Below are 27865 nucleotides of genomic sequence, written 5' to 3'. Positions count from 1 at the left end.
AGAATAAAAACTTCAAAATTTATGTGGAACACAATATACCCCCAAAGAGCCAAAGCAACCTTGAAAAAGAAAAGTGGAGCTGGTGGAATCAGCAGTTCTAGTTCTGTGAAAGATGCCGTTGGAAATGTCATACGCGGGGCCCGACCACATGCTCATGGGGGCAGAAGGGGTGCCCACCAGGGCCAAGAGGCCAAGGGCTCACACGAGGGGCCTGGCACCTGGGCTGTGGTGGGCAAGGCAGCATAAGCCCAGTGGGACGTAGAGAACCATAACGGCCTGGGTTCCCACGCCCTCCCCTGGGTCCCAGGCACCACTCACCCACCCCACACACCCACATGAGCCGCCAGGGCACTGTCTGGACTCCCCCAGGCCCTCTGGGACAGAAACCACACAGAAGGAAAGGGAATTCCAGGAAGCAGCCAGGCCACCCAGTTTCAATCCCATTCTTAGTGTGCAGGGCTGTGGGCAGGGAGGTCATGCCTCCAGGGACCCAACACCCACCCAAGGAAGCAGGGCTGCAGGCACAGAGCACAGACACAAGGAGCCACTTGCACCTGGGGCCAGAGCAGGAGGGGCCCGGAGCCCGGGGCAGCAGGGGAGCCACCTCCTCGGCCCCCACACTCGGTGCGTGGGGTTCACGAAGACCAGGGGCAGGGGCAGCTGTGGGGGGACGAGGAGCGGAGACCCCACAGCAGGGCTGCAGCCGACCCAGCCCAGGGAACACAGCCTGCACGTGGGTCATGTCGCCCGCCCAGCACAGGGACCAGGGAGCCCTGGCAGGGGCACGCCCACGCCAACAGAGGTGGTGCCTCAGAGGCCAGAGGAGGTCGGTGGGGCCGCCAGGCCTCTGCGGAACATGATGGGCTGGGGTCAGAGGCCTGAGGGATCTGCTCGGCCAGGTTGCTGGAGGCACAGGGCTGGGCAGGGGCTGAGGACGAGGCCAGGATGGACAGGTGGGTCTGGGCGGAGGACCCAGGGAAGAGACGGACATAGCACAGGGGACAAAGAGGTCACCTGGGGTTGCAGGGTCCTGTCCCGGCTGCCGGAGCCCGCTTGAGCCCCAGGGCAGGTATGAAAGCAGTAACTGTCGGGTCCCGGGGAGGGATCCAGGGCCACGGGCAGCAGGTGAGCCGGGAGCAGAGCAGGCAGGGCGGGCCGGGCTCCTGTGTGCCCAGAGCTGGCAGCACAGGGACTGAGCCTAAAGCTCCACAGGCCGCAGGAGGGCTGACGGGAGCCAGGGGCCTGAGGGCAGGAGCGGGAGCCAGGGGCTGGGAGCTGGGCGCCAGTGCAGCTGAGCCAGCAACTAGAGGGAACCAGGGACCAGACAGGCTCCAAGGGTGGTCACGGAGAGAAGAGGGTGAGCTCAGAAGGGTCAGGAGCCCCTCCGGGAGGGGACCAGGTGGGACAGAGGCTCTGCCAGGGGGACGCTACCCAGAGAGGGTGGGCACCCAGGGCTCCGGGAACAAAGGCCAGCCCTGGGAAAGAAAGGAAGCCAGGAGTGGAGCTAGACAAGCTGAGGGTTCGGGGGCCGGAAGCGGGGTGGAGATGCTGAGGCCCAGGAGCCCCAGGGAAAGGGGCAGGTAGGCTGCAGGTGAGCAGGGAACCGGAAGGGCGGAATAGCTGTCCTTAGAGCTGCTGGGAACACATAGAGCTGGTGCAGGTGAGCAGGGGGCTGGCAGGCCAGAGGGGAGTTACCTGGAGCTCCTGGGTCACGGAGAGCTTGGGCAGGTGAGCAGGGGTTGGAGAGCAGGGGGAAGAGCCTGGAGTTCCTGAGAGCAGGTAAAGGTTGTGCAGGTGAACTTGGGCTGGGTGTGCAGGGGGCAGTCCTGGGACCTCCTGTGAGCAGGTAGAGCTAGGGCAGGTGAGCAGAAGCTGGGAGGAACCAGTTGAACCTGGAGCTTCTTGAACCAGGACGAGCTTGTGCAGGTGAGCGTGGGCTGGGAGGGCAGGGGCCGCACCTGGAGCTTCTGAGACAAGGTAGAGCTTGGGCAGGTGAGCAGGGTCTGGGAGGGCAGGGGACAGTCATGGGACCTCCTGGGAGCAGGTAGAGCTCGGGCAGGTGAGCAGAAGCTGGGAGGGCAGGGGGCTGAACCTCGAGCTCCTGGAGGCGGTTGAGCTTGGGGAGCTGAGCAGGGGCTCAGAGGGCAGGGGCTTCCCCTGGAGGTCTTGGGAGCAGGCGCAGCTTGTGTGGTTGAGCAGGGGGTGGGAGGGCAGGGAGCAGTCCTGGCAGCTCCTTGGAAGAGGTAGAGCTTGTGCAGGTGAGCAGGGGCTGGGAGGGCAGGGGGTAGTCCTGAGACCTCCTGTGAGCAGGTAGAGTTAGGGCAGGTGAGCAGAAGCTGGGAGGAAACAGTTGAACCTGGAACTTCTTGAACCAAGACGAGCTTGTGCAGGTGAGCAGGGGCTGCAAGGACAGGAGGCAGTCCTGAGAGATCCTGGATCAGGTAGAGCTTGTGCAGGTGAGGAGGGGCTAGAAGGGCAGGGAACACCAATGGGAGCTCCTGCGAGCAGGTAGATTTGGGCTGGTGAGCACGAGCTGAGAGGGCAGTGGATGAACCTGGAGTTCCTGGGAGCAGGTAGAGCTTGGGCAGGTGAACAGGGGCTCATAGGGCAGGGGGCTAAACCTGGAGCTATTGGGAAGTGATTAAGCTTGTACAGGTGAACAGGGGTGGAATGCAGGGGCAAACCTGGGGGCCCCCGCAAGCTGGTAGAGCTCGGGCAGGTAAGCAGGGGCATGGACCGCAGGGAGCAGCCCTGGCACCTCCTGGGAGCAGGTGGAGCTTGGGCAGGTGAGAAGGGGCTGGAGGAATGCAGGACAGGGCAGGGGCAGCAGCAGAGAGGCTAAGCTCAGGGGAGTCCAGGCTGGAGGGATGAGCTGGTGCAGGGCTAGCCAGGCTGGAAAGTGGACCCCTGGGCGGAAGGTCGCCAGGACTCTGGAGACAGGGGCAGGCCTGAACAGACACCATGGGCCACAGGGCTCGGGCCCATGGGCCCCAGCCCTGGTCGAACAAAGTGAGGGGACATAGGACAGGACAGCTGGAGTCCTAAGTGAGAACAGCGGCACAGGGCAGTGCACATGGTCGGGGGGTCGAGGGGCTCATCTGGGCCTGAGCTGGGGAAGCAGGCAATGGCTGAACAGAACAGGGGGGAGAGGACCGGCCCAACCGGGCAGGGGCGCATGGGGTGCTGGCGCCCCGTGGGAGAGGAAGGCCAGGGGCAGGGCTCGGCTGCAGCAGTGCTGCCAGGCAGGCTGGCAGCGGGAAGGGCAGGAGCAGAGGGAGGGCTCTGGCCTCAGCAGGCAGCTGGGAGGCCCAGAGCTGGGCTGCAGGGGCCGGGGCTCTGGGGAAAGCTGCCTCGGGTGAGCTCAGGGCCAAGCCAGGAGCCCCGGTGGAGGAGGGACCGGTGGGCCCAGAGGCCCAGATTTGGAGCCTGGGCCAGGGCCGGAGGGATGGCAGGGGAGGGGCCTCGGAGGAGACTACCTCCCCTCGCCCAGGGAAAGGGGCATGTTGGTGCCAGGGACCAACGCGCACGGGCCTTGACTGCAGAGCTGACCCAGAGGAACGGGGCCTGGAGAGCAAACAGCAGGCCAGGACCAGGGGCCAGGAGCAGAGCATGGGCAGTGGGTGGCAGTGGGTGGCAGTGTCCCTGCCAGGCTGGGGAAGCAGGACGGTGGCCTCAGGGGACCAGCAGAAGCTGGCCAGGAACACAGGCCACCCGCTGGTCGGGCCAGGCACCCACAGGGGCTCTGGGCCCTGGCGGGCTCTCATCCAGGCGGTCACCCAGCTCTGACCAGGCAGCTGCGCCCAGAACCTGCAGCTGCAATGGCAGCGAGCTGGGCGGCTGGTCTGCGGACTTTCTGGAAGCAAGTGGGTGCTGGGCGCAGCGGCCCTGCTGTTCTCGGGGCCCGATTCGCTGCCCGCCCCACAAGGAATAAGGCCCTGGCGGTCACGCAGCCTCCTCTCTTCCAGCCCCCAAGACGGCCCCATCGGTCTACCCTCTGGCCCCCTGCGGCAGGGACACGTCTGGCCCTAACGTGGCCTTGGGCTGCCTGGCCTCAAGCTACTTCCCCGAGCCAGTGACCGTGACCTGGAACTCGGGCGCCCTGACCAGTGGCGTGCACACCTTCCCATCCGTCCTGCAGCCGTCAGGGCTCTACTCCCTCAGCAGCATGGTGACTGTGCCGGCCAGGAGCTCGTCCAGAAAGTGCTTCACGTGCAATGTCAACCACCCGGCCACCACCACCAAGGTGGACCTGTGTGTTGGTGAGTGCCTGGGCTGGGGGCAGGTGTGTAGACGGGCTGAGGTCAGCCTTCCTGCCGAGAGACCACCCCACCAGGGTGTCAGGGCCGCTCACCTCTGTCCCCTTCACCTGCAGGCCCAGGCTCAGGGAGGGGTCAACTCGGCACTTCGGAGAGGCCAGGGTGGGCACAGGCGGGACCCCTCCCCCGGCCCTGGGCCCCCAGCAGCACGAGCTGCTCTGGGATGTACCAAGACCTGACCCTGACCTGAGCCCAACCCTGGACCCTCCCCACCCTCAGTGACTCTGTGTGTTCTCTCCTCAGGACGACCATGTCCCATATGCCCAGGTAAGAAACTCGGGCCTCGCCCTCCTCCCCAAGGAGGTAGCCTGAGCCCAGGTTCGGCCCGAGGGGGGACAGGTGCCCAGGAGGACCCCAGGCCACGAGCTGACCCGCACTCTGTCTCCCCCACCAGCCTGTGAAGGGCCCGGGCCCTCGGCCTTCATCTTCCCTCCAAAACCCAAGGACACCCTCATGATCTCCCGGACACCCCAGGTCACGTGCGTGGTGGTTGATGTGAGCCAGGAGAACCCGGAGGTCCAGTTCTCCTGGTATGTGGACGGTGTAGAGGTGCACACGGCCCAGACGAGGCCAAAGGAGGCGCAGTTCAACAGCACCTACCGTGTGGTCAGCGTCCTGCCCATCCAGCACGAGGACTGGCTGAAGGGGAAGGAGTTCGAGTGCAAGGTCAACAACAAAGACCTCCCAGCCCCCATCACAAGGATCATCTCCAAGGCCAAAGGTGGGCAAGGGGGGCAAGGGGGGCAGGCGGAGAGGGACCTGTGGGGCCACCTGGGGGGACCATCATGCTAACAGAGGTGCCTGGCTTCACAGGGCCGAGCCGGGAGCCGCAGGTGTACACCCTGTCCCCATCCGCCGAGGAGCTGTCCAGGAGCAAAGTCAGCATAACCTGCCTGGTCACTGGCTTCTACCCACCTGACATCGATGTCGAGTGGAAGAGCAACGGACAGCCGGAGCCAGAGGGCAATTACCGCACCACCCCGCCCCAGCAGGACGTGGACGGGACCTACTTCCTGTACAGCAAGCTCGCGGTGGACAAGGCCAGCTGGCAGCGTGGAGACCCATTCCAGTGTGCGGTGATGCACGAGGCTCTGCACAACCACTACACCCAGAAGTCCGTCTCCAAGACTCAGGGTAAATGAGCCACCCGCTGCACCCCACGTGCTCTCGGGTCCCACGAGCTCGCCTGAGCCCCAGCGCTGTGTACATACGTCCCGGGCCAGCATGAAATAAAGCACCCAACGCCCTCTAGCACCCGCAATGCTGTCATGGTTCTTTCCGAGGCAGAACCCCAGTGCAGGCGCCACCCGCGGGGCCAGGGACAGGACAGGCTCTGGGCCAGAGGCGTCCCTGTGGCGTCGGGGGGAGAGGTCCCACCTGGGCCAGACACGGTCGGTGGGGGTCTGAACAGGCCCCCTGGGGGCTGCCCGAGGCAAAGGAGGGAGCTTTGCCTGAGGCGGCCTCTCCTGCGGGCTGCCCTCCTGGCACACCTGCTCCGGCTGCTGTGTGTGGACGGACGGGAGAAGCCCTCCAGGCCCCCTCGGGGAAATGACTGCCCAGGTCGTCCCGCCTCTGTCCAAGCCCAAGCTCAGGGGCAGCGGCCCGTCCTTGTCCCCAGGTTGCCTGTCCCCTGGGTCTCCTGTGCCCACAGGGTGGGGACGGCCCTGCTCCTCCCGCAAACACCCGACATCAGGCCCCCACCCCGCCTCAGGCCACGGGGCTCTGCCCTGCTGGTCCCCGCAGGGGGCCAGGCCTGGGCACTCGTGGCAACACTCACCCCTGTGTCCCACAGGGGCAGAGGTAGGCAGCCCAGAGTGTCCAGGGGAGGGACAGTCCCAGACACCCCCAGGAGTGGAGCCCAGACCCACTGATATCAAGCCCCTCCCACCGAGCTGCCCAGCCCCCCCCACCCCACCGCCTTCCTCCACTCGCACACCCGGGCTCTCGCACACGCATGCACGCCGCCCCCACCTCCCAGCACACCCGCCCACCGCCTGCATCCACATACACACACACCCGGGCACACACACACCTACCCACGCACACATGTGTACACCCCCGGGCCCTCACAGACCAGAGCATGGAGCTGGGTCTCACACACCCTCACCGGGGACACCAGCCCGGCCCCATCCCCCGAGGCCCCACGGGCTGCTCAGCCACACTGGCACACTAGACCACACGGACCCGCTCCGACGCCCGGCCCCGCTCTTCCCCTGGCACCTACGCCCCCTCCGGAACAAGCAGAAATCCCCAGCCCGCTTGTCCCCAGCACAGCCGCCCCCGCGGCCCGGGGACACACACCCCAAGGCCGTCTCGGCCCTTCCCTGGGCCAGAGCCCACCGGGCCCCTGCTCGGCTGACCTTCCACCCTCCGGGCCTGGCCCCCTCGGAGAGAGGGCGGGGCCTGAGCCACTGGCCTGCACGGTCAGGACACCCCCTCCCAGACGGTCCCCATGCTCGGGGGCCCCCACCAGAGGAGAGGGGGCAGGACATCCCTGGCCAGGCTGAGACTCAGCCCAGGATGCAGGACTGGGGGGCCGGGGCCGGGGCCAGGCACTGAGCTCAGCCGGGGGGTCCCCCACCTGGAGCCACCCCAGGCCCCGCGGGCTGGCACAGCACTGACCACCCCTCCCCGTGCAGAACTGCTCCTGGAGGAGAGCTGTGCCGACGCCCAGGACGGGGAGCTGGACGGGCTCTGGACCACCATCTCCATCTTCATCACGCTCTTCCTGCTCAGCGTGTGCTACAGCGCCACCGTGACGCTCTTCAAGGTGAGCGGGCCAGCCCCGCTGTCACCCGTGCCCCGGAGCCCCCTGCCGGCCCCTCCCTGGCCCTCCCTGTGGCCACGCTGTCACTGTGACGGCCCCTCCCTGTACCCGCCCTGGCCTCTGGTCCTCTCCGGGACACGGTGGCTGTCGGGGACCGCGGGGCTGGCAGGCGGACCCTGGGGGGCGGTCCACGTGCGGCCCGGGCCGCCCTCACCCCGTGCGCCCTGCAGGTGAAGTGGATCTTCTCGTCGGTGGTGGAGCTGAAGCGGACCATTGTCCCCGACTACAGAAACATGATCGGGCAGGGGGCCTAGGGCGCCCTCCAGGGCAGCCAGGGCCGCCCCAGACCCGACAGGACCGCGTCCGTCAGCTCAAGCTGCTCCGCCTGCGCCAGGCCTGCCTCCGCCCTCTGACCTCGCCCACCTCTGGCTCTCGGCCACCTCGCCCGCACCTCTGCCCTTGGGCATCGCGGCCCCCTCAGAAGGCGCCCCGCACCCCCACCGCCCCTCGGAAGCCCGAGTGGGCAGCAGCTCGGGCCCCGACCTGACTTGATGGACACCCACCACCACCAGCCCCCGCCAGAGCCACGGGACACCGCCGGGGCCACGTGTCCTCACCAGGAACGCCCGGCTCAGCGAGCAGGTCCAGCCGTCCACGAGGAGACCGGCGTCCAGCGGCTGACGGGACAGGGCCCGGGCTCCCTGTGGACCCCGTCCAGACCGGGCTCCAGAGGCAGGGTCCCCAAGAGGAGGCTCCTGTGTCACAGCCTGGAGTGGGAACAGCTGCCCCCAACGCCAGCATCTCCCAGCAGGGAAGTTCCCAGACGGGCCACCAACAGGCGCTCAGGTCACCTCCAGCCCAGGGCACTCGAGGGAGGAGGACCTGGGCCCGAGGCCATGGCAGGAGCCCCGGTGGGGACAGAGCGGCCCTGCCCAGGGAGGCCGTGAGGTGCCGCCAGACAGGCCTCCTGGAGGGGGTCCCGCTGACTCAGACCCCCGCAGGCAGGATGGGCCATCGCTGGACACAGGCTGGGGTGGCATGGCCACCCGGGATTCAGGGCAGCCAGCCCATCCCGAGGTCCACGGCCTGAGTCACGTCTATCGGACCATCCGTCCATCCAGCAGGAGATCCTTCTGCCTGCCCCGGGGCCTGGGTGAGAGGTGAAGAACCCCCAGGAGCGAGCCCCAGGCCCCGGACCCCCAAGGCCGCCCCAGAACGGACTCTCCCGCCCTGTCTCTGCGGGAACCCCAAGTGGGTTCACGGCATCCGGGGAGCAGCCTCGGGACTGGGAGGGAAGGCTCATCCGCCGAGCTGTGGTCGCTCTTTCTCCTTGGTGAGTGTCTGGAGCCCAGGCACTCTCCTCACTGTTGCTCTCATTTTTCACAGCAATAAACCACTTTTACAACCCCTCAGCTCACTGGGACCTCTGCCTGTGTCACCCGCCTCCCCCCGAATCCCAACCTGGCCGCCCTCCCCCCACCTCCCCCCCCAGCGTTTCCCCCCACCGCCCCCAAGCCTCCTGGGCACAGCGGCCAGCCTGGGGCCTGGCGGGGCCACAAGCAACTCGCATGTGTTGGCTGTGTCATCAGCCTGTGCTGCTGTCGCAAACACCGCAGCCAGTGGGGTCGCCGGACAAACTGCACCAACTCAGAGCTGAGAGTTAGGTCTTCCTGGGGTGACATGAGGCCGCAGCCCGGGAGGCAGCACTGCAGGGAGCTCGCAGGTACCACTCGCTCCAAGGAGGAGGGGACTGAATGTGTGTGACGGGAGGTACCTGTCGAACCTCCCCTGCAGATCCCAGACTCCTTTCAAATGTGGCTGTTGCAGTCCAGGGCAGGGGGACAGGCCAACTAGGGTTCAAGAGCTTGCCCAAGGCAAGGCGTGAGGAGGACCAGACCAGGCAAGGGGCCAACAGTGCCATGGGACACAGGCAGACCCTGAAGGCACAGTGCCCAGGACCCAGCCGGCATGTGGGCTCTCAGGCAGCTGGTTTGGGCTTCTCAGTGCTGTTCTCATCCTGGGGGCACGTTAATGGCTGTCCTCCCAGCTCAGGACCCACCTCTCTCTGGCTCCTGTTCCTTGGGAAGAGGGTCCACACCTCCCTTTGGGCCTGCAGTAGCCGCAGGGCATCCACGGGGTATCCACGGCAAGAGCCGCCACTGCACTGTCCCCTCCGCTCCGAGAATGGCACATTCCCAGAAGCTCCTGCTCCTCTGGCCTGGTCCCAGAACAGAGAAGCCAGACAAACGGCAGCAGGTCGGGCAGTGAGGGAAACACGGCCTGACGTCGAAACCCACCCACCTGGGGGCTGTTAGCACAGCCCCACCAAGCCAAAGCTGCCAACTGAGCACATGCTCAACTGCCACCACTGGACACCAACTCTGCAGCAAGTGCAAATGCAGCAACAACCCTTGCTGTGCAGGTTTTCAGGGACAATTTTAGCCAGAGTTCTCAAGAAATAGATGATTGATAGATAGAGAGGTAGGTAGGTAGATAGATAGGTAGGTAGCAATAGGAAGAAGATGAGGTACCACTGTAGCACATACCTACGATAGAGCTAAAAATGCATATACGTACACGTCTAGATAGAGCTATAAATATAGCTAAGGCCAGTTACAGGTATTGAGGTTAGAGAAACAGCCACGCAGACGGAGACTGCAGGACTTCTCTCTAGGAGCTGGCTCTCATGCTTGCAGGGACTTGGCTGGCAAGTACGCGCCCTGGGGGGCCAGCAAGTGGGAACTCAGGCAGGAGCATGTCCTGCCGTCTTGAGGCAGAATTTCTTCCTCTTCAGGGAATCAGTTTTGTTCCTGACGCCTTCAGCTGGTGGGCGAGTGGACACTGTGGAGGGTCCCCTTCCTTCCTTAGGCCCATGCATTGTAGCTCTTAACCGCATTCCAATCCCTGCACAGCAGACGAAGCTCACCCTGAGTGGCCCAGCTGAGCGGGCACGTGAGACTCCCGCTCACAAGGGCTTCACTTCCCTCTGTGCTCACAGCGCCCAAGGGGCAGGGGTCCCTGTCGCGATCTTACCATTGAAGAAAGTGGTAGAAAGAAAAAGAACCCCGGCCTGGGGGACCCTGGCCTATTGGACCCCCGCCTGTGGGAGCCCTCCCACGTGGGACCCCACCCGACTGAGGGACCCCTGCCTGTGGGGGGACACCAGGCAGGCATCTACGTCTTCTCACCCGCGGCCCACACAACCTCTTAGAAAGACTCCTGCTCCGGTCCTGGTCCCCGGCCTCAGGGGCAGGCTGCCCGAGATGTCCCCACGCCTGAAGAAGGCCAGAGACACGGGGCCCGGGAAGCTCTGTGAAGATGCATCTGGGGACACCCGCGTCCCCGAGGGCAACTCTGCCGTCACCACTGGGCACTGAGTACCCACGGAGAGTGGCAGACGTGGCCTCTGGACCTCAAGGAGGCGAGCGTCCAGGGAACAGGAAGGCACTGAGGAAATCACGCCACAGTGATGCGGGCACGGTCGTGAGCAGGGCTATGAGTGGGAAGCTGGCACGGAGGCCCCACGACAGGAAATACAGCTCAGTCTGCAGCTCCTGCAGGATCGGGATCCCAGGAGAGCGCCCTGAGGTGCGGCTGCCTCGGGTCTGCGGCCAACACCCGGTCTCCCGCCTCCCGGCCACAGAAGGTCCTGCACACGGCCACGTGGGGCCACGTGGGAGAAGAGAGCGACAGGCCGAAGGACGGGTTTCGAGGCGCGATGTGATGGGGCGGCGCCCGTCGAGGCATGAGGAATACATTTCCCAGTTTTACTCAACACACCAATCCATCAGTTCAGAGTGGAATTCAACGTCCTACCTGTCTACCGTGGAACAAAGGCTGCTGAAAGGAGTCTATAGATTATAAATGGAAGGCAGGGAAGCATCACTTTCCTTCAAAGAAGAGAATTTGCATGGCTCTCCATTATCCACAGCCTACAGAGTGGGGAAGTAACTCAAAGGCATGGAACGCGTGGAGCCCCACGGAATCAGACAACCTTGAAGGGACTGCAAGACAGGGCCTTGCTGTCCATGAAGACACAAGAAGTAAGCTTTCGATCCACTTCAAACTCTTTTATACAATTTCTCCTACACACATGTACAGCCGTCAAACAGATCCAGAATGTATAGGAAACTCCTGCAAATCAATTAGAAAAACCAAATGATTCAGTAGAGAATAGGCAAGATGCTTCAACAGGTGTCTCACAAAAGATGCCCAAACAGCTCTTGGACATTGGAAAGGAACCACACTGGTTATGGGGGAAATGAAAATGAAAGACCCCGCCAGAGAAAGGGCCTGCAGCCCCGGCAGTGGCGAGGACTAACTTGGGCCGGACTAACTCCTTGAAAATCGCAGTGACGAGCCCTGGAACAACTGTTTGAAATAAAGGCATTGGTGAGGGGCCGAGAGCAAGTAGACACAGGAGAAGACAGTCCCCTTGAAAGATTTGTCTGAGGGTGCACCCCAGTCCTGCCGCCGGCGCAGCTAGAATGCAAGCAGGATCTGCGGTCACACCTGCTGGAGGGGTCAGGTCACAGGATGCAGGACTGCGCTTCAAGAACTGCTCCAGACTGTGGCTTAAAACCGACGGCTTCACCAGGGTGTTCCTGAAAAGCCACAGAGTGGTTGAGTCCTTCAGACCCGCGGATCCCGAAGCCAGACTGGAAAAGGGAGTCTGCTGCAGGGTTGCGACCACGACGGTCTGTCTGTCTCCATCTTCTCTTTAGATCGGGCTGACTGTGCGAGGGACCCTGGACAAAACTTCGCCTGTTTAGAGTAGCCAGGTGGAAAGAAGGACCGCCACGTGGGGCCGTGGCCTTGCCGCCGCGGCCGGGGAGCCTGCTCTGGAGCCACTGAGCGCAGGGGCCCGAGGCTTGGGTTTCATTTGTTACTAAAAGCAAGTCACTGCATTTCAAAGCCTTGAACTCAAGCCTCAGCACCAGCTCGGGTCTGTCTCAGCCCCCAGGGGGTAGCTCAATGGTGCTTTTACAAAGAGGAGGTGTGGGCCAACAGGAAGACGACTCATCCAAAAGATTTTTAAATAGGATTGTGTAAAAAAGAGAGCCGCGGTGGTGGCGGCCAGCTCGGCGGGGCCGTGCTCACGCGGCCGCACGTTTGTAGTGCAGCGCACCGCCGGGCTCTTCATTCCGGCGAGGGGACAGTCTTCCTGAGAGCAGAGGCCACGCGCGGTCACCGTCTTGCACTGTGGTTTGTTGGCATTTTCCCTCCGTGTTTGTGAAGTTTATCCGGAATCCCGAATCGCCCGGGAGGAGCCCCTGTCTGCCGCGTGTCTGTCGGAGCCAGACTTGGGTCTTGTTTCCTCGTGACTCCAGAACAGAAATGACAGCTTTTTTTCCACAGCCCTGCGGGGTTTGCGATCTGCGAATGCCTTGTAAAAAGAAGAGTGCGTGTGTCACTGCATGAAACATCTGGTGCTTCTAAATCCTCCAAGCCGCGGTGAGCACAGTGTATTCAGTGACTGGCACAGACCACGTGAGACCCAGGTTGCAAGTCCTGGGTCTTCAACTTCAAGTGCAAAGTCTGTGAAAACCAATCTGAGCCTCGCATTCTCTTAAATATTTATTTTTAACATATGAGGTGTTCCAGAGGGTTCTCCATTTCAGGGCTGCATGGAGGCGAAATTCAGCAATAATTTCTTTCAGTGGTTGTGAAGTTGCTTTGTGGTGCCCTCCACTGAGCCCTGGGCCTTTGGCATAAACCCCAGTTTTGTGGGTTTAGGAAACTCGTCATTTTTGCTTACAAATTTACCTTTTTGTATTGTGCAGTTTAAATGTTTTGGTTGTTTTCCGTTCTGCGTAAGTGGCTTGATGAGAAGACCCCTCTAGAACAGCAGCCCGTGGTCAGCGGGACGGGACACGGGGGCTCTGGCGGCTGCTGGCCACTTGAGGGATGGGTCTTGTTGCAGTTTGGGCTTGTTTTGAGGAAAAGATCCTGGAGTCAATTACAGGTTACTGTAGCAGAATTGCTTTAGGGGAATTTTGTTTAAAAGAAAATGGGACCATTCTGGACTTTGCAGTGACCCCTTCTCCATTTTCTGAAAACGAAAATGATCAGCTCCGTGACACGCCTTTTCAGTGACAACGTCAGCGTTTTATCAAAAACCAGAAGTTATTAGATGAAAGCAGCCATTGATTCTTTCAAATATACTCAATCATGCGCAAACAAGAAGTATTTTCTTCTCTTAAACTGGAAATCTGTATCTTTAGAAGCAATGTAGCCCAAAGATGTGAATCTGAAGAATTTTGTTGCCAATGCTTTATAGCAAGTATAAGTGATCTGAGTGAGTAAAAAGATGAAATAGTCTGAACGAAATGTGCACTATATCAGATTTGAACATCCAGTGAGACTCACATTCACACTAAGTTTTCAACATTGTGTTCTTTTGCATTCGTTTTTTACTTTCATTAGAGGTTCAAAAACAAAAACAAAACAAAAGCCTACAAATTAAGGAGAACCGTGCCTAAAAGGAGGCTCCGAGCCACAAAAGGGGACCCTCAAGTTCTATATGTAAACTCCACCCAAATCCTTGACTCTCCCTTTACCTGTGCATGTGTAGGGAAAACGCCAAAGGGCCTGGGGAAAGAACACCAGCCAAGAGGTTGAAAGAACTGCGATTTTAGCTACTGCCAACCACAGCAGTGGTGCCATGGCAGAGAGGTTTTGAAGTCCAGTCAAGCTAACTCCTTCTGACATAGAATTGATACTTTTGGAGTTCCCGTCGTGGCGCAGTGGTTAACGAATCCGACGAGGAACCATGAGGTTTCGGGTTTAATCCCTGACCTTGTTCAGTGGGTTGAGGATCCGGCGTTGCCGTGTGCTGTGGTGTAGGTCGCAGACGCAGCTCGGATCCCGCATTGCTGTGGCTCTGGCGTAGGCCGGGGGCTACATCTCCGATTGGACCCCTGGCCTGGGAACCTCCACACACATGCCACGGGAGCAGCCCAAGAAAAGGCAAAAAGACAAAAAAAAGAATTGATACTTTTGTGAGGAAGAGTGCAAAATCCATAGTCTGTACTGCATTTCAACCACAACACCCAGTGTACATCCAAAAACTGCTAAATCTGCAAAAAAAAAAAAAAAAAAGAGAAGAAGGAAATGTGACCCATAGTCAAGATACAAGGTAATCAATGGAGAGCAGTCCTCAAAGGACCCAGACTCGTGCCCGTTATCAGGAAAGGGCATCAAAGCAGCTCGCAAAGTATGTTCCAGTTTAAAGGAGGGTGTGCTCATAAGGAGTGAGCAGCTAATCTCTGCAGAAGATTTTAAACTTCTTACGAGAACCAAATAAAAATGCTAGAACTGCAGAGTACAGTTCCGAATTTTTTAAATCACTTGATGAGCCTAACAGCAGATTGGAGAAGGCATGAGAAAGGCCAGAAAACTGTATTTCAGGACATAGGCATTCTGTATGTACTACAGGTATTCTAATGTGCTACGTGTGTAAAATACAACTGCACGTTATATAGATATGACACACTACCTATATTTTATGTATCAATAAAAATTTAAATTCAATCCAAAGAACAGAAAGTAAAATACTGGGGAAAAAAATGAAAAGAGATTCCATGTCCTATAGGACACTATGAAGCACTTGAAAATACGTGATATTGGAGTTCCAGAGGGGGACAAGTGAGAATGGGGCAGAAAAAGTCTTTGAAGAAACAAAAACCTAGGGTTTCCCAATGTGGCAGAGATACCAGTTTACAGATTGAAGAAGGCCACCCAGTTCCTAACAATGAATCGAGGGAATCATGGAAATTGAAACCAAAGTGAAAAGAGGTTGTGACAACAGCCAGAGAAATGACATGTACACACAGGGACAAGTTACATCTGACATCTTATCAGACAAAAAAAATGGTGACCGGGAAACAATAGAAGGAGGAAGGCTTCCTCCCAGAATCCTGTTTACAGAGAAAACATCTCTCCAAACGGACATGTAATATGTATTGGCAGTTACACGAAAACTGAGGAAGTTTATTTCAAACGGGTCTGCAGTAAAGGAGAGGCTTTCCTGCCTTTCCCGTAACCTTGAGCAAGAGGACTAGGGAAAGCGTGTCCTAATAGAGAAGCTTTGTGGCAATACCTACCTTAGCAGAGACTCTCTGTGCTGAAAGGAAATGACACCCCATGGAAACTCAGGTCTACAGGGTGGAAAGGGGAGCATCAGAGGTGGCAAATGTGCAAGTGGAAAAATCGTCTTTTTTCCCTTACTTTCTTAATAAAAAAAAAAAAAGGATGATTGCCTAAAGTAAAGACTACAGCTGGGTTAATGGAGTTTATTTATAACATGTATAGACACCAAGTATACAACAATAGCACAAAGTACAAATTCATAAAGGAAACAATACTTTCTCGAGGTTCTAATAATTTATTTGAAGCAGTAAGATATTAAATCCAAATTCACTGTGATAACTTCAGGATGTACACTATAGGCACAGACATCATAATGCAAAGAGGCTTATCTAAAACATCTATAGACAGAGTTCCTGCTGTGGAGCAGTGGGTTAAAAATCTGACTGCAGCAGCTCAGGTCCCTGTGGAGGCACAAGTTCGATCTTTGGCCAGGCACAGTGGGTTAAAGGATCTGGCATTGCCGGAGCTGTGGCAGCTGCAGCTCGGATTCAATCCCTGGCCCAGGAACTTCCATATGCCCTGTTTGGGTGCAGCCATAAAAAAATAAATTAAAAGTCAATAGAGAAAGTAGAATGGAATATTAAGAAGTGCTGTTTTTAACCCAAAAGAAGGTAAGAAAGAATAAAGCTACAATGAACACACCTAATGGATAAACTTTAACAGTGCTCCCATAAAGTCAGGGACACAGCGAGGGTGCCTGTCACCGCTGTCAGAGCTTCTGCAGTACTTTTCAGATATGTGATTGGACTCGCTGTGGATTGGGAAACCAAATCAGAGAGTCTCAGCCAGTCTGTTTCAATCAACAAAAACAGAGGAGAAAACTCCATGCACTCTACATAACAAAGTTAAAAATTTTCATGACAAGTGTGTTTTAGTGACATAAGTATATGTATTACATGTGTTATATGTAAATAATAGGTTGTGTGCACTGGATTATCACAGAAAATACTTTTTTATAAGGACTATGGTCAAAATGGTTTGAAAAATGGTCATTTAACAGATTATCGGAGGTCCTAGCCACAGCTACATGACAAGAAAAAGAAACAGGGCTGTTAAGACTGAAAGAGAAGGTGTAAAATAGACATTATTTGCAGATGACGTGGTCGTTTCCAAGAGAAAATGACAGAATCAGCAGCCTCTGGGAACTAACAAGAAAGTCAGCAAGATTTCCATGCAAAACCAACTTAACAAAAGCAGTTACTCCCAATGAGATTCCTGTGGGTTGGGATTGTTTGTTTGTTTGTCTTTCTGTCTGTCTGTGAGATCCACTTACAGCTTAGACCATTTTGAAAAATAAAAGCAAAAACAAGGGATTTCAGGGAGACTATCCCCTGAGTGTTAACACATACAAACGTAATAACTGAAAAGGATGGTACTCGTGCTCAAACTACTAGACCCGAGGAAGAGGAGAGCGCTCAGAAACAGCCCGATTTCTCCTAGGAACCCGGTCTTCGCTGAGTGTGGTGCCATCAGGCAGCGGGAAAGCTTGAGCCACGTCAGAGCCTGTTAGGATTAAACACTTACAGTTGAAAGGCCAACTCTAAAGCTGACAGGAGGTGGACAAGCCTAGGCTGGTGGAGCACGGCTGGCAACATCTACCTGGTGGGGTGTGCGTCCACCCAGAACTTCAGCACATGACCGTGTCTGGATACAGGGCTTGGCAAATGTAATTAGGTTAAGGATTTTGAGATTAGATCATACTAGATTTCAGAAAGGTTGTAAGTCCAGTGACTTATAACAAGAGGAGGAGTTCCTACTGTGGTAATACGGGATGGCAGGGTCACTGCAGCGCCAAGATCCAGATCCAATCCCCGGCCCCACACCGCAGATTAAGGAACCAGCATTGCCACAGCTGTGGCTTAGGTTGCAACTGTGGCAGACATGGTCCCTGGCCCAGGCACTCCATGAGCTGTGGGCAACCAAAAGAGGAAAACATGAATGAATGAATGAACGAATTTTTTTAAAAAGAGACAGAAGTCCAGACGGCTCCCAGGTATCTGAAGAGGTGCCCCAGCTCGTTGGCAGTGGGGCACTGGGATGCAAGCAGAGACACCCGCTGTGCCCTACAGAGTGGCAGCCTTCCCAGAGAACAGGACAGCGGCTTCCTCGCTGGGAAGGCAGACACGGAGCTGGAGGCAGGGCCTCCCTGGTGGAGAGGACGGCAGGAGGCCCGGGAGGCAGCAGGCCAGCCCCAGGAAGAGGCGGGTGGCAGTGGGGCAGGCTGGCCCCAGGGGAACGAGGCCATGTGGGGGGACTGGAGCACCTGCGGCCAGTGTTTGAGGCGACAGTCAAGGGTAACGAAGGGTCAGCTGGTCTCACTGTCCAGGAGAACTCTGGGGCCTGGACCCCACCATGGGACCTGAGGGCAGTGATTCCCTGGCTGAGTCTGAGGGACATGGAGGCCAGTGCTGCTGCCCAGCTAAACCCTGGTCAGGGAGGTCTAAGAACCATCCGTAACTGGGCCTTCCCTCTAAGCAGCCACTGGCCAGACCCTGCACTTGCCCCTGGCGACCCCCCAGGTCCTTACACTGGGGCCCAGCCTCAGAGGGGGCTTCACCCTGCCTTGGCTCAAAGCCCACCCCTCCCAGGGTATACAGCCAGGTCCCACCTAACCTCCTGCAATCCCCAAGCCCCCCAGCTCCTGGAGAGCCTCCTGACCACGCAGGATCCTGCTCTGGGCCCATCTGAGCCGGACATTAAGGAGCAGCCAGAGGAAGACTCGGCCTTCGTGGTCCAGGCCCCCACCCTGGGCTGCGCCTCGTCCTCCAGCCCTGTGGGGCAGCCCTGCCCGATCCAAGCACATGCAGACTCAGCGGCAGCCCTGTTCTTGCGCACGCAGCCCCCAGCCCTCCTCAGTCAGCAGGGCCCTGAGCGGGCTGTGAGGGCAGACCCTCTCCCGAACACACACACACACACACACACACACACGTGCGTACCCACGGGCACACGCACTCTGAGAAACATGGCACTGACAGATATACGCACCCAGCTGAGACAGCCCCCGTTTAGATGCAGAATCTGTCCCAAGTCACTGAAGTAAAGGGGCAGCACTGTGGGGCCACAGCAGGCAGCTAGGCCCTGAGCTGGGCTCTGGCCCTGGTGACACAGGAGAGGCTGCAGGCAGGACCACTGTGAAGGTGGGAACAGGGAGGCAGGGAGGGCGAGGGGACTGTGCCTGCTGGTGGAGGGGACAGAGAGGGAGTAGCCAGGCCCATCCCTGGGCAAGAGGAAGGCGGGGGGCAATTCCTAGAGGCCAGCGCAGGGCCACAGCCCCAGAGAGGACAGAGACTGTGTGTGCCCAGAGCTCAGTGGGAGACCAGAGCCAGTCTCCTCCAACGCTGCGGGACCCCAGGGCCCCGAGGCTGGAGAGGCCCATCCGACTCCCCTCCTTTGCCCCAGCAACTCAGCACCTCCCGGCTGCTGGGGGAGAGGCTGGCTGGGCACCGAGGCCTCTGCCTTGAACACCCACGACTGGGCAGAATGAGCAGGGGGAGGCCAAGCCCCCAGCCCGGCATGCTCACACAGGGCAGGCCCCAAGGCCTGGCACCGCCTGGTGGGAGGCTTCCCAGTTGGGGCTCTGGCAGCCCTGGGTTTCTCTCATAATCTTGGGTCCTTCCAGGAAACTCGGTTTTCCCCACTCCACCTCCCACGCAGCCTCTGTCCCCACGGCAGGGTGGCACAGATCAGGACTACCCGTGGGCAGAGAGGTCAGGCTGGGCCCTGGCTCCCCGGGCCCTCCATGGCCCTGGCCCTGTGCACTGGGCTCACCCCAGCCATCTGGGGTCTCCCAACGGAGCCCAGACCTCCCTCCAACGGTGCCAGGCCCCACAGTGCCCATCTCTCCCTGGATGCAGGGAACGGGGTCCTGGTGTCACCCCCTCAAAGACCACATGGTCCTTCCCAGGAGCCCCTGCTGGTGGACTGGCCTGGTAAATCCCCATGGCCTCCCCTGTGTGTGCACTTGGCCTGCAGGGGGTCTGGAAACACACAAGCCTGCAGGACCCGTCCGCAGCAAGAAGGCAAGGCCAAGACTCAGCCCGGCATCCAGCTCAGCACAAGGTAGTGGAACAGACCAGAGCCAAAATCCGCAGGCGCCCCTGTGAAGGCCACTCTGCGGGCACCACAGCTCCTGAGGATGCCACAGCACAGACGTGGCATGGCACACCCCGGGCTCTGGTGGGTACAAGTTCACAGCCACATCCAGCCTCCCCAGGGGCCCTGCCAGCCCTCACTGGCCACACAGCTCAGTCGCAGCCCTGATGCGAGCCCGGCCATAGGACGGTGACTGGGAAGCCGGCACACGGGCACCAGGAGGACGTGAGGGGAGCCTGCCTGCACCAGCTGGCCCCACAGCCCCACACGCTCCAACACAGAGCCACCCCCGGGCTGGCCCCAGCCCACTCCTCCGGGCAGCGCGATGCAGAATGGGGGTGGCGTGCCCTCAGGGGGCCCCACGCTCCTCCATGACCGTTTCCTCGCGGGGCTGCCTCGGGGGCAGCGGAGACAGTGCCTGGTGCCCTCTGGCTTCCCAGGCCATGGCGACCACACTGTGTGCCCGCGGCACAGCCCGTCAGCCCGTGGCATCGAGAGAGAGAGAGAGAGAGAGAGAGAGAGAGAGAGAGAGAGAGAGAGGCCATGAACCAGGCGGCAGAAGCTGGGGACAAGGCCACAGAGAGGGGCCCTGCCTGAGACCCGCCATCACCCAATGGACTTTCCAAGAACTGAGAGAAAGGGAATTTCCAAGGCTGCCGGGGCCCCCGGGGGTTCCCACCCCCTTTTTAGCCGAGGGCACTGAGGCAGAGCTCCCTTCTCCAGGCCCCGTTTCTGGACGTAAAAATAACAGCCATCATGACGATCAAGTCTCCTCACCTGGGAGCCGTCCAGGGCGCCTGAGCTGGCCACGGCCGGCAGGATGGGCCACGCCGGCCACAGGCGCCTGACATGGGCACCTCAGGTACCCCTCCGCCGGGGAGAGCTGCCCAGGCTGCGGCTGGGAGAGGGCACCTGGGCCGCCCACCTGGTGTAGACGGAGCTCCTTGGTCACCAACGTCGCTCAGCCGTCCCTTCCCGGCGTGGGCACACAGGGAGGTGAGAGGGTGCTCAGAGCCAAGCTGGAGAAGACCAAGGAGCCAAGACCCTCCTCTGGGCCGGGGCAGGGGTCACGCACAGAGTGTGGACAGTGGGCTGGGTGTGGATCTGCCTGCAACCAGCCAGGACTGTCACTGTCCACCAGCCCAGGGTCCAAGAGGAAAGCAGCAGGGTCAGTCCCTGTCCTGGACTCCACGGCAGGCAGGCCTGGGCTTGGCTGGCCCACACTGGCCTGACGAGGGTGGGCCAGGCAGGGCTGGACTGGGCCACAGTGATCGGGGCCACGCTGGCTAGACTGAGCCAGATGAAGTGGGTTTATAGAAATCCTGTCTCAGTGAGGTCTGGTGGCACGAGCTGGGCTGTCCTGGACCAGGCTGATCTGGGGAGATGGGGCAGGACCAAGCCGCTCCAGCTGAGCAGGGCTTTGGTCTCGGCCATCCCAGGGTGGCTCAGCTGGGCAGCCCTAAGCTGCCCTAGACTGACCCACGCTGGACTGCACTTGGCTCAACCTAGTTGGGCTGAAACAAGAGACCGGGATCCGTTGAGAAGGACCAAACCAGAGTAGCTCAGTGGGATGACACTGGGCTGAACTGAGCTGAGTCAGGCTGAATTGGGTTGAACTGGGCTGAAATGGGTTAAGCTGGGAAGGCTGGGCTGGGTTGAGCTGGGCTGAGCTGCGCTAAGCTGAACTGGGCTGAACTGCGTTGAGCTGAACCAGCTTGAGCTGTGTTGCACTGGACTGAGCTGTATTGAACTGGGCTGAGCCGGGCTGAGCAGGACAGAGCTGGGCTGAACTGGGCTGGGCTGTACTAAATTGGGCTGAACTGGACTGGGCTGGGCTGAACTGGGCTGAGCTGTACTGAACTGGGCTGAACTGGGCTGAGCAGGACAGAGCTGGGCTGAACTGGGCTGAGCAGGACAGAGCTGGGCTGAACTGGGCTGGGCTGTACTGAACTGGGCTGAACTGGGCTGAACTGGGCTGAGCTGGGCTGAACTGGGCTGAGCTATTCTGAACTGGGCTGAACTGGGCTGAACTGGGCTGGGCTGGGCTGAGCAGGACAGAGCTGTACTGAACTGGGCTGAACTGGGCTGAGCTATTCTGAACTGGGCTGAGCTCTTCTGAACTAGGCTGAACTGGGCTGAGCTGGGCTGAGCAGGACAGAGCTGTACTGAACTGGGCTGAGCAGGACAGAGCGGGGCTGAACTGGGCTGGGATGGGCTGAACTGGGCTGAGCTGGGCTGGGATGGGCTGAACTGGGCTGAGCTGGGCTGAACTGGGCTGAACTGGGCTGAACTGGGCTGAGCTGGGCTGAACTGGGCTGGGCTGGGCTGAACTGGGCTGAGCAGGACAGAGCTGGGCTGAACTGGGCTGAGCTGTACTGAACTGGGCTGAACTGGGCTGAGCTGGGCTGAACTGGGCTGAGCAGGACAGAGCTGGGCTGAACTGGGCTGAGCAGGACAGAGCTGGGCTGAACTGGGCTGGGCTGGGCTGGACTGAGCTGGGCTGAGCTGTACTGAACTGGGCTGAACTGGGCTGGGCTGGGCTGAACTGGGCTGAGCTGTACTGAACTGGGCTGAACTGGGCTGAGCTGGGCTGAACTGGGCTGGGCTGGGCTGAACTGGGCTGAGCAGGACAGAGCGGGGCTGAACTGGGCTGAGCTGGGCTGAACTGGGCTGAGCAGGACAGAGCGGGGCTGAACTGGGCTGAGCTGGGCTGAACTGGGCTGAACTGGGCTGAACTGGGCTGGGCTGGGCTGGACTGAGCTGGGCTGAGCTGTACTGAACTGGGCTGAACTGGGCTGGGCTGGGCTGAACTGGGCTGAGCTGTTCTGAACTAGGCTGAACTGGGCTGAGCTGGGCTGAGCTGGGCTGAACTGGGATGAGCTGGACTGAGCTGGGCTGAATTGAGCTGAGCTGGGATAAACTGGGCAGGGCTGGGCTGTGCTGAACTGGGCTGAGCTGAGCTGAGCTGGGCTGAACTGGGATGAGCTAAGCTGAGCTGAGTTGAGCTGGGCTGAACTGGGCAGAGGTGGACTGAGCTGAGCTAGGCTGAATTGGGCTGAGCTGGGCTGAACTGACCTGGGCTAATCTGGCTGAACTGAGCTGGGCTGGGCTGAATTGAGCTGGCCTGGCTGGGCTGAGCTGGGTTGCACTGGGCTGAGCTTGGCTGGGCTGGGCTGGGCTGAACTGGGAGGAACTGACCAGGGTTGAGCTGGGCTATGGTGGGCTAAGCTGGTTGAACCAGGCTGCACTGGGCTGAGCTGGGCTGAGCTGGGCTGCACTGGGCTGCGCTGGGCTGCGCTGGGCTGAGCTGGGCTGAGCTAATCAGCTGAGGTTGGAGTGGGGGGTTGAGTTATCCTGGCCAGCTTTGGGAGCTTTGGGAGCTCAATCATTCAATTAAACTGAACCATTTTCTGCTTGACTGGGCTAGGATGAGTTACTTTGGGGAAAACAGGAGACCGGGGGCTGAACCTTGCCAGGCTGGTCAAGGCAGGTTGTCTTGATCCAAGCTGACCTGAAATGGGCCGAGCTCAACAGGCAGGGCTGGGCCGGCCTTGTGAGCTGGTTTATCTCGGCTGTTCTAGCGCAAGGTCAGATGCGTTGTGCTCAGCCGGGCTGGATGGGCAGAAGGGAACAGGGCAGGCAGAGCTGAGCTGGGCAGCAGAGCCAGGCAGCAGAGCCGGGACCAGCTGGGGTCTGGAGCTCTGGGGCCAGGGGCTATGCAGGTAGGGGTGGAAGCCAAAGAAGCCGGCTGGGGCTTGAGGTGCGGGGGCCTGAGGGGAGCTCTGGGCGTCTCCATCCTTTCTCCACGGGGCCGGTAGTTGGGCTCAGGGAGCGGGGGTGGGGGTGGCAGTCAGGCTCCCAGTGGGGGGGACGTGCAGCAGGGCAGAGAAATCACCAGGGGAGCCAGGCTGTTGGGGAAAAGGACGAGGTAAAGGGACAACCCCGACAGAGCAGCTCAGGGCCCTGAAGGACTGACCCACAGACACAGGGACAGGGCCCAGTGGGTGGCAGGTGGACCTGCCCACAGCAAGCTCCTAGGGAGTTTGGAGTGGGAGAGGGACACTCGGGGTTCCTGGGAAGCGGGGCTTCTGGAGGCCCAGGCCCTTATGAAGTCTGTGGGTGGCAGAGGAAGGGACAGCGTGATGGTTCCTGGGGTTTCGGGGTTCCTGATCCCCAGTGGGGTCCATGGGGAGGGGGCAGAGGAGAAGCCTGGTGATTCCTAGGGGGACCCTCCACCTCAGGGTGTGGGTTGGCACCTCCACTCAAGAGCCCCATGCCCAGCCACTCAGGGCCAAGGGCAGGAGTCCTGACCAAGGGCAGTGATGGCGACTGCTTCTGATGGGGGCAGAGCAGTTCACTGGAGGGCACCCCGGGGCGGACAGGGAGGTAAGGATAGGGCCAGAGCCAGCCGCCTGCTCCCTGCGCCTACGGCAAAAGTCCCAGCATCCCCTGCACTGGACCACCCTCCCCCCACAGGCCTCCCTCCCAGGCCCCCCAGGTCAGCAGTTAGCCTAGCATGGTGAGTGACAGTCCTGAGGCCAGTGCTGACCCTGGCCCTGTCCCCACAGCCTCCATCCAGGGCCCACTGGTCTACCCCTTGACTTCTTGTTGCAAAACCGGCGCCACCTCCAAGACGCTGGGCTGCCTGGTCAGGGGCTACTTCCCAGAGCCAGTGACCGTGACCTGGGACACAGGATCCCTGAATAGTAGCACCCTGACCTTCCCTGCTGTCCAAGACTCGAGCTCCAGCCTCTACACGGTCACCAGCCAGGTGACCATCTTGGGCGAGTGGACCAACCAGAAGCTCACCTGCAGTGTGGCTCACGCTGCAAACACCACCATCCGGACCATCACAGGTGAGCCAGGGCTGGGCCAGCCCTGGAGACAGCAGAGGGGGAGGGGCAGGCTGGGCAGGAGGGACAGGGAGGCCAACCCCGCGCCCGCCGCCTCTGCCGCCAGGGTGCACCAAGAATTTCACCGACCCCTCCTTGAGGTTCTTCTACTCCTCCTGCGACCCCCACGGTGACGCCCAAGCCACCATCCATCTCCGATGCTATATCTCCGGCTACACCCCCGGCAAAATGAAGGTCACCTGGCTGGTGGACGGGCAGGAGGATAGAAACCTGTTCTCGTACACCGCCCCCGACCAGCTGGAGGGCAAGCTGGCCTCCACCTACAGCGAGGTCAACATCACGCAGGGCCAGTGGGCGTCTCAGATCACGTACACCTGCCAGGTCTCCTATTACGGCTTCATCTATGAAAAACACGCCCTCAGGTGCACAGGTATGGCTCCCACCCTGCCAACCCCCAGACGCCCGGGGTTCAGAGGGGAGGGCAGGCTGGGCCTCACACAGCCCCTCCCACACACAGCGGAGTCCGAGCCCCGTGGGGTGAGCGCTTACCTGAGTCCGCCCACGCCCCTCGACCTGTACGTCCACAAGTCGCCCAAGCTCACCTGCCTGGTGGTGGACCTGGCCAGCTCGGAGAACGTGAACCTGTTGTGGTCCAGGGAGAACAAGGGGGGCGTGATTCTCCCGCCTCCGGGCCCGCCCGTCATCAAGCCCCAGTTCAACGGCACGTTCAGCGCCACGTCCACACTGCCGGTGAATGTCAGCGACTGGATTGAGGGCGAGACCTACTATTGCAACGTGACCCACCCGGACTTGCCCAAGCCCATCCTGCGCTCCATCTCCAAGGGCCCTGGTGAGCCCCCGGCCAGGGCGGCGGGCGGGCGGGCCCCCCAGGCGGAGCCTCGCTGACCCCACATCTGCCTGCAGGCAAGCGCGTGACCCCCGAGGTCTATGTGCTCTGGAGCCCTGACGAGCTCAAGAAGGGCAGGCTCACCCTCACCTGCCTGATCCAGAACTTCTTTCCCGCGGACATCTCTGTGCTGTGGCTGCGGAACGACGCCCCGGTGCAGGCAGACCGGCACTCCACCACCAGGCCCCACAAGGCCAGCGACTCCCTCCCCTCCTTCTTCGTCTACAGCCGCCTGGTGGTCAGCCAGTCCGACTGGGAGCAGAACAAATTTGCCTGCGAGGTGATCCACGAGGCACTGCCCGGCTCTAGGACCCTCCAGAAAGAGGTGTCCAAAAACCCCGGTAAATGATGCCCCCCTTCCCTCCTCTTGCCTCCCTAACCCCCTTCACCCCCGCCCAAGGCTCCATCCTGCTGGAACAGGGGAGGGGCTGGCCAGACCTTCCAATGTCAATAAACACTCCAGTGCCTGCTCAGAGCCCCGGGCCTGCCCATTCTTGAGGGGTTTGCGGGGTTGTGAGACAGGAGCGTCTTGGCACAGAGGAAGGGAAGGCACAGGGCTCCACCTACCACTGCCCCATCCCGGCCACCATTACGGGTTCTGCCCATGCAAAAGTGTTCTGAGAGCAGCCCCGGGAGAGGGACCACAGAGACCCCAGCCTCTCTGGAGTCCCAGAGGCCTCAGCCCCCATCCCCAGCCTCCTGCCAGCCGCTCTGGACACAGACAAGCCCCCAGCTCCCAGGCCCAGCTGCACGCACAGGCCTTTGGGCTGAGAAATGAGCAGACCAGACCCCAGCACAGACACAAGCACCAACACGCAGGTTCCTCTACCTTTACCTGCCAGGTGCAAGTGGGCCAACGCCACACAGGCAGGGCCGGCGCAGAGCCCACTCTGACGCCCACCCCACCCCGCGGTCACGCCAGGCCCGGCTCGGCACCCAGTGCTCCACCTGGCTGCCGCTCAGGCTCACTCCACGCGGGGTGGATCTGGGCAGGGAGCGCCCAGCCTCAACCCCACCTTCACACCCTCGTGTCCACCAGTGCTCAGCCTCCACCCCCACCATGTCCCACGGCAACCCCGTCAGTGCCCAACCGGGGCAGCCCTGCAGGCAGACACATGTCTCACGTACCACGGTCAGGCCACTCCCCAACCCTGCCCTCACATCTGGGCCCCTGGGCTCCACCCGGCTCGGCGACCTCCTGTGGCCGACTCCTCCCAGATGGACAGATGGACACACAGACACACACTGAAGCACAGGGACACGTACGGACACAGACACACAATGACCCATGGACATACAGGCACTCAGGCACAACCGGACACACGCTGCCCAGCAGAGGAACCCACAGTACCTGCACACACAGCTGACACCCTGAAGACAAGCCCAGAGCAGAGGCCAGGTGGCGGGGCGCCCAGGGCAAGAGGGGCGGGAAGGCAGGGCAGCACTGGTCCCACAGCCTGGACAGGTCCCCTCAGCCAGGCCCAGCCCTCAGGGCACCCACTTCATGACGGGATGACTCGAGGGGCCATCGTGGGTCCCGGGAGTCGGGCTGCAGCGCCCACACCCCTCCTGAGGGCCCTGCCAGGGCCCCCCCCAGCCGGCGAGAGCGGAGCTGAGCGGGAACAGGGCCAGGAGGCCTAGCTGGCCACGTGGCCAGGCTCTGCGGTGAACAGGGGCTGGGAGACTCCCTGCCTGCTGGGGGTAGGGGACTGGGGGGGGGGGCAGAGCTAGGGTGAGGGGCCTGAGGGGCCGGCTGAGCAGCGGTGACCAGCTCTCAGAGAAGAGTGGTAAGAAACGCCAGCCACGCGGGGCAAGCGGGCCAGGCCCAGGGCCGCCCCCACACAGCCCCCAGCCAGCTCAGGGACTTCGAACCCCAGCCCTCCAGGGCTGACAGGTGGCTCCAGTCCTGGAGGGATGGACGGGAGGGGCTGGGTCAGGGCGCCGGGCCCTGGGTCTCTCCGCTCCCTGAGGTTGCCCGGACTGACCGCCCCCACCTGGCCGCGCGGCCAGGGCCTGCCCAGCCGGTGCCCGCAGAGCTGGCCCTGGAGGACCTGTGTGCGGAGGAGGCCGAGAGCCAGGAGCTGGAGGCCATGTGGACGGGCCTCCTCGTCTTCACCACGCTCTTCCTGCTCAGCGTGAGCTACGGTGCTGCCATCACCCTCTGCAAGGTGGGCACGCAGACGGCTCTGCTGCCGGGCGGGGCACCTAGAGACAGGGAGAGCCCCTTGCCTGGGCGCAGAGCCCTCACGAGCACCCTCCCCCAGGTGAAATGGGTCCTGGCCGCCATCCTGCAGGAGCAGCCCCCAGCCTCCCATGACTACACCAACGTCCAGGAGCCGGCTGCCTAGGCTGGAGCAGCATCCGCTTCCTCCCTCCGCCTCTCTGAGTGACCCTGGGGCAGCCTGCTCTGCCCTGGGCCGAGGCAGGGACCCAGCCACCACCACCAGCTCAGCCCCAAAGCCGAGGGCACTAAGGGGCCCCTCCGATCACAGCCCCCACGCCCCCCCAACTTGGGGCCACTCCCAGAAGAGCGTGGCTCCCCCGCAGAGAGACCCCCGCTGGACGTGGGTGCCGACCACCCATTCGCACTGAACCACCCTCGAAACAGAGCGCGGGCCCACGGTCCAGCCCACACTCAGAGCCCACCGCCAAAGCGAGGGCTCAGAGGCCAAGGCCGGCCCACGGTCCCCGTGCACCCTGCTCCGGAGTCCGAAGCCAGCCCAGCCCCGCCAGGCCTCCCTCCCCAGGCTCAGCCCGCCCCTCCCTGCCCCCAGCTCCC

The 27865-nt window shown here is 60.9% G+C and overlaps 3 gene segments (V, D, J or C); all 3 read left to right on the top strand.

Moving 5' to 3' along the window:
- Positions 1–27865, top strand: part of LOC102165485 — a 194344-nt gene that overhangs the window by 154215 nt on the left and 12264 nt on the right.
- On the top strand, positions 450–8495 carry LOC110258347. The segment is given in 5 exon segments: positions 829–953; positions 3966–4259; positions 4560–4583; positions 4711–5037; positions 5130–5577. Coding segments are annotated over 5 exon segments (1071 nt in total).
- Positions 8122–27844, top strand: LOC102163090. The segment is given in 13 exon segments: positions 8122–8236; positions 8576–8742; positions 17873–18112; positions 18907–19049; positions 19207–19293; positions 19588–19803; positions 20261–20322; positions 23895–24182; positions 24286–24609; positions 24697–25029; positions 25104–25427; positions 27121–27254; positions 27351–27844. Coding segments are annotated over 13 exon segments (2517 nt in total).

The sequence above is a fragment of the Sus scrofa genome, unplaced genomic scaffold (assembly GCF_000003025.6).
Source record: "Sus scrofa isolate TJ Tabasco breed Duroc unplaced genomic scaffold, Sscrofa11.1 Contig1914, whole genome shotgun sequence".
Lineage (NCBI taxonomy): Eukaryota > Metazoa > Chordata > Mammalia > Artiodactyla > Suidae > Sus > Sus scrofa.
Note: the sequence above shows the minus strand (reverse complement) of the source record. Positions and strands in the feature narration are given on the sequence as shown.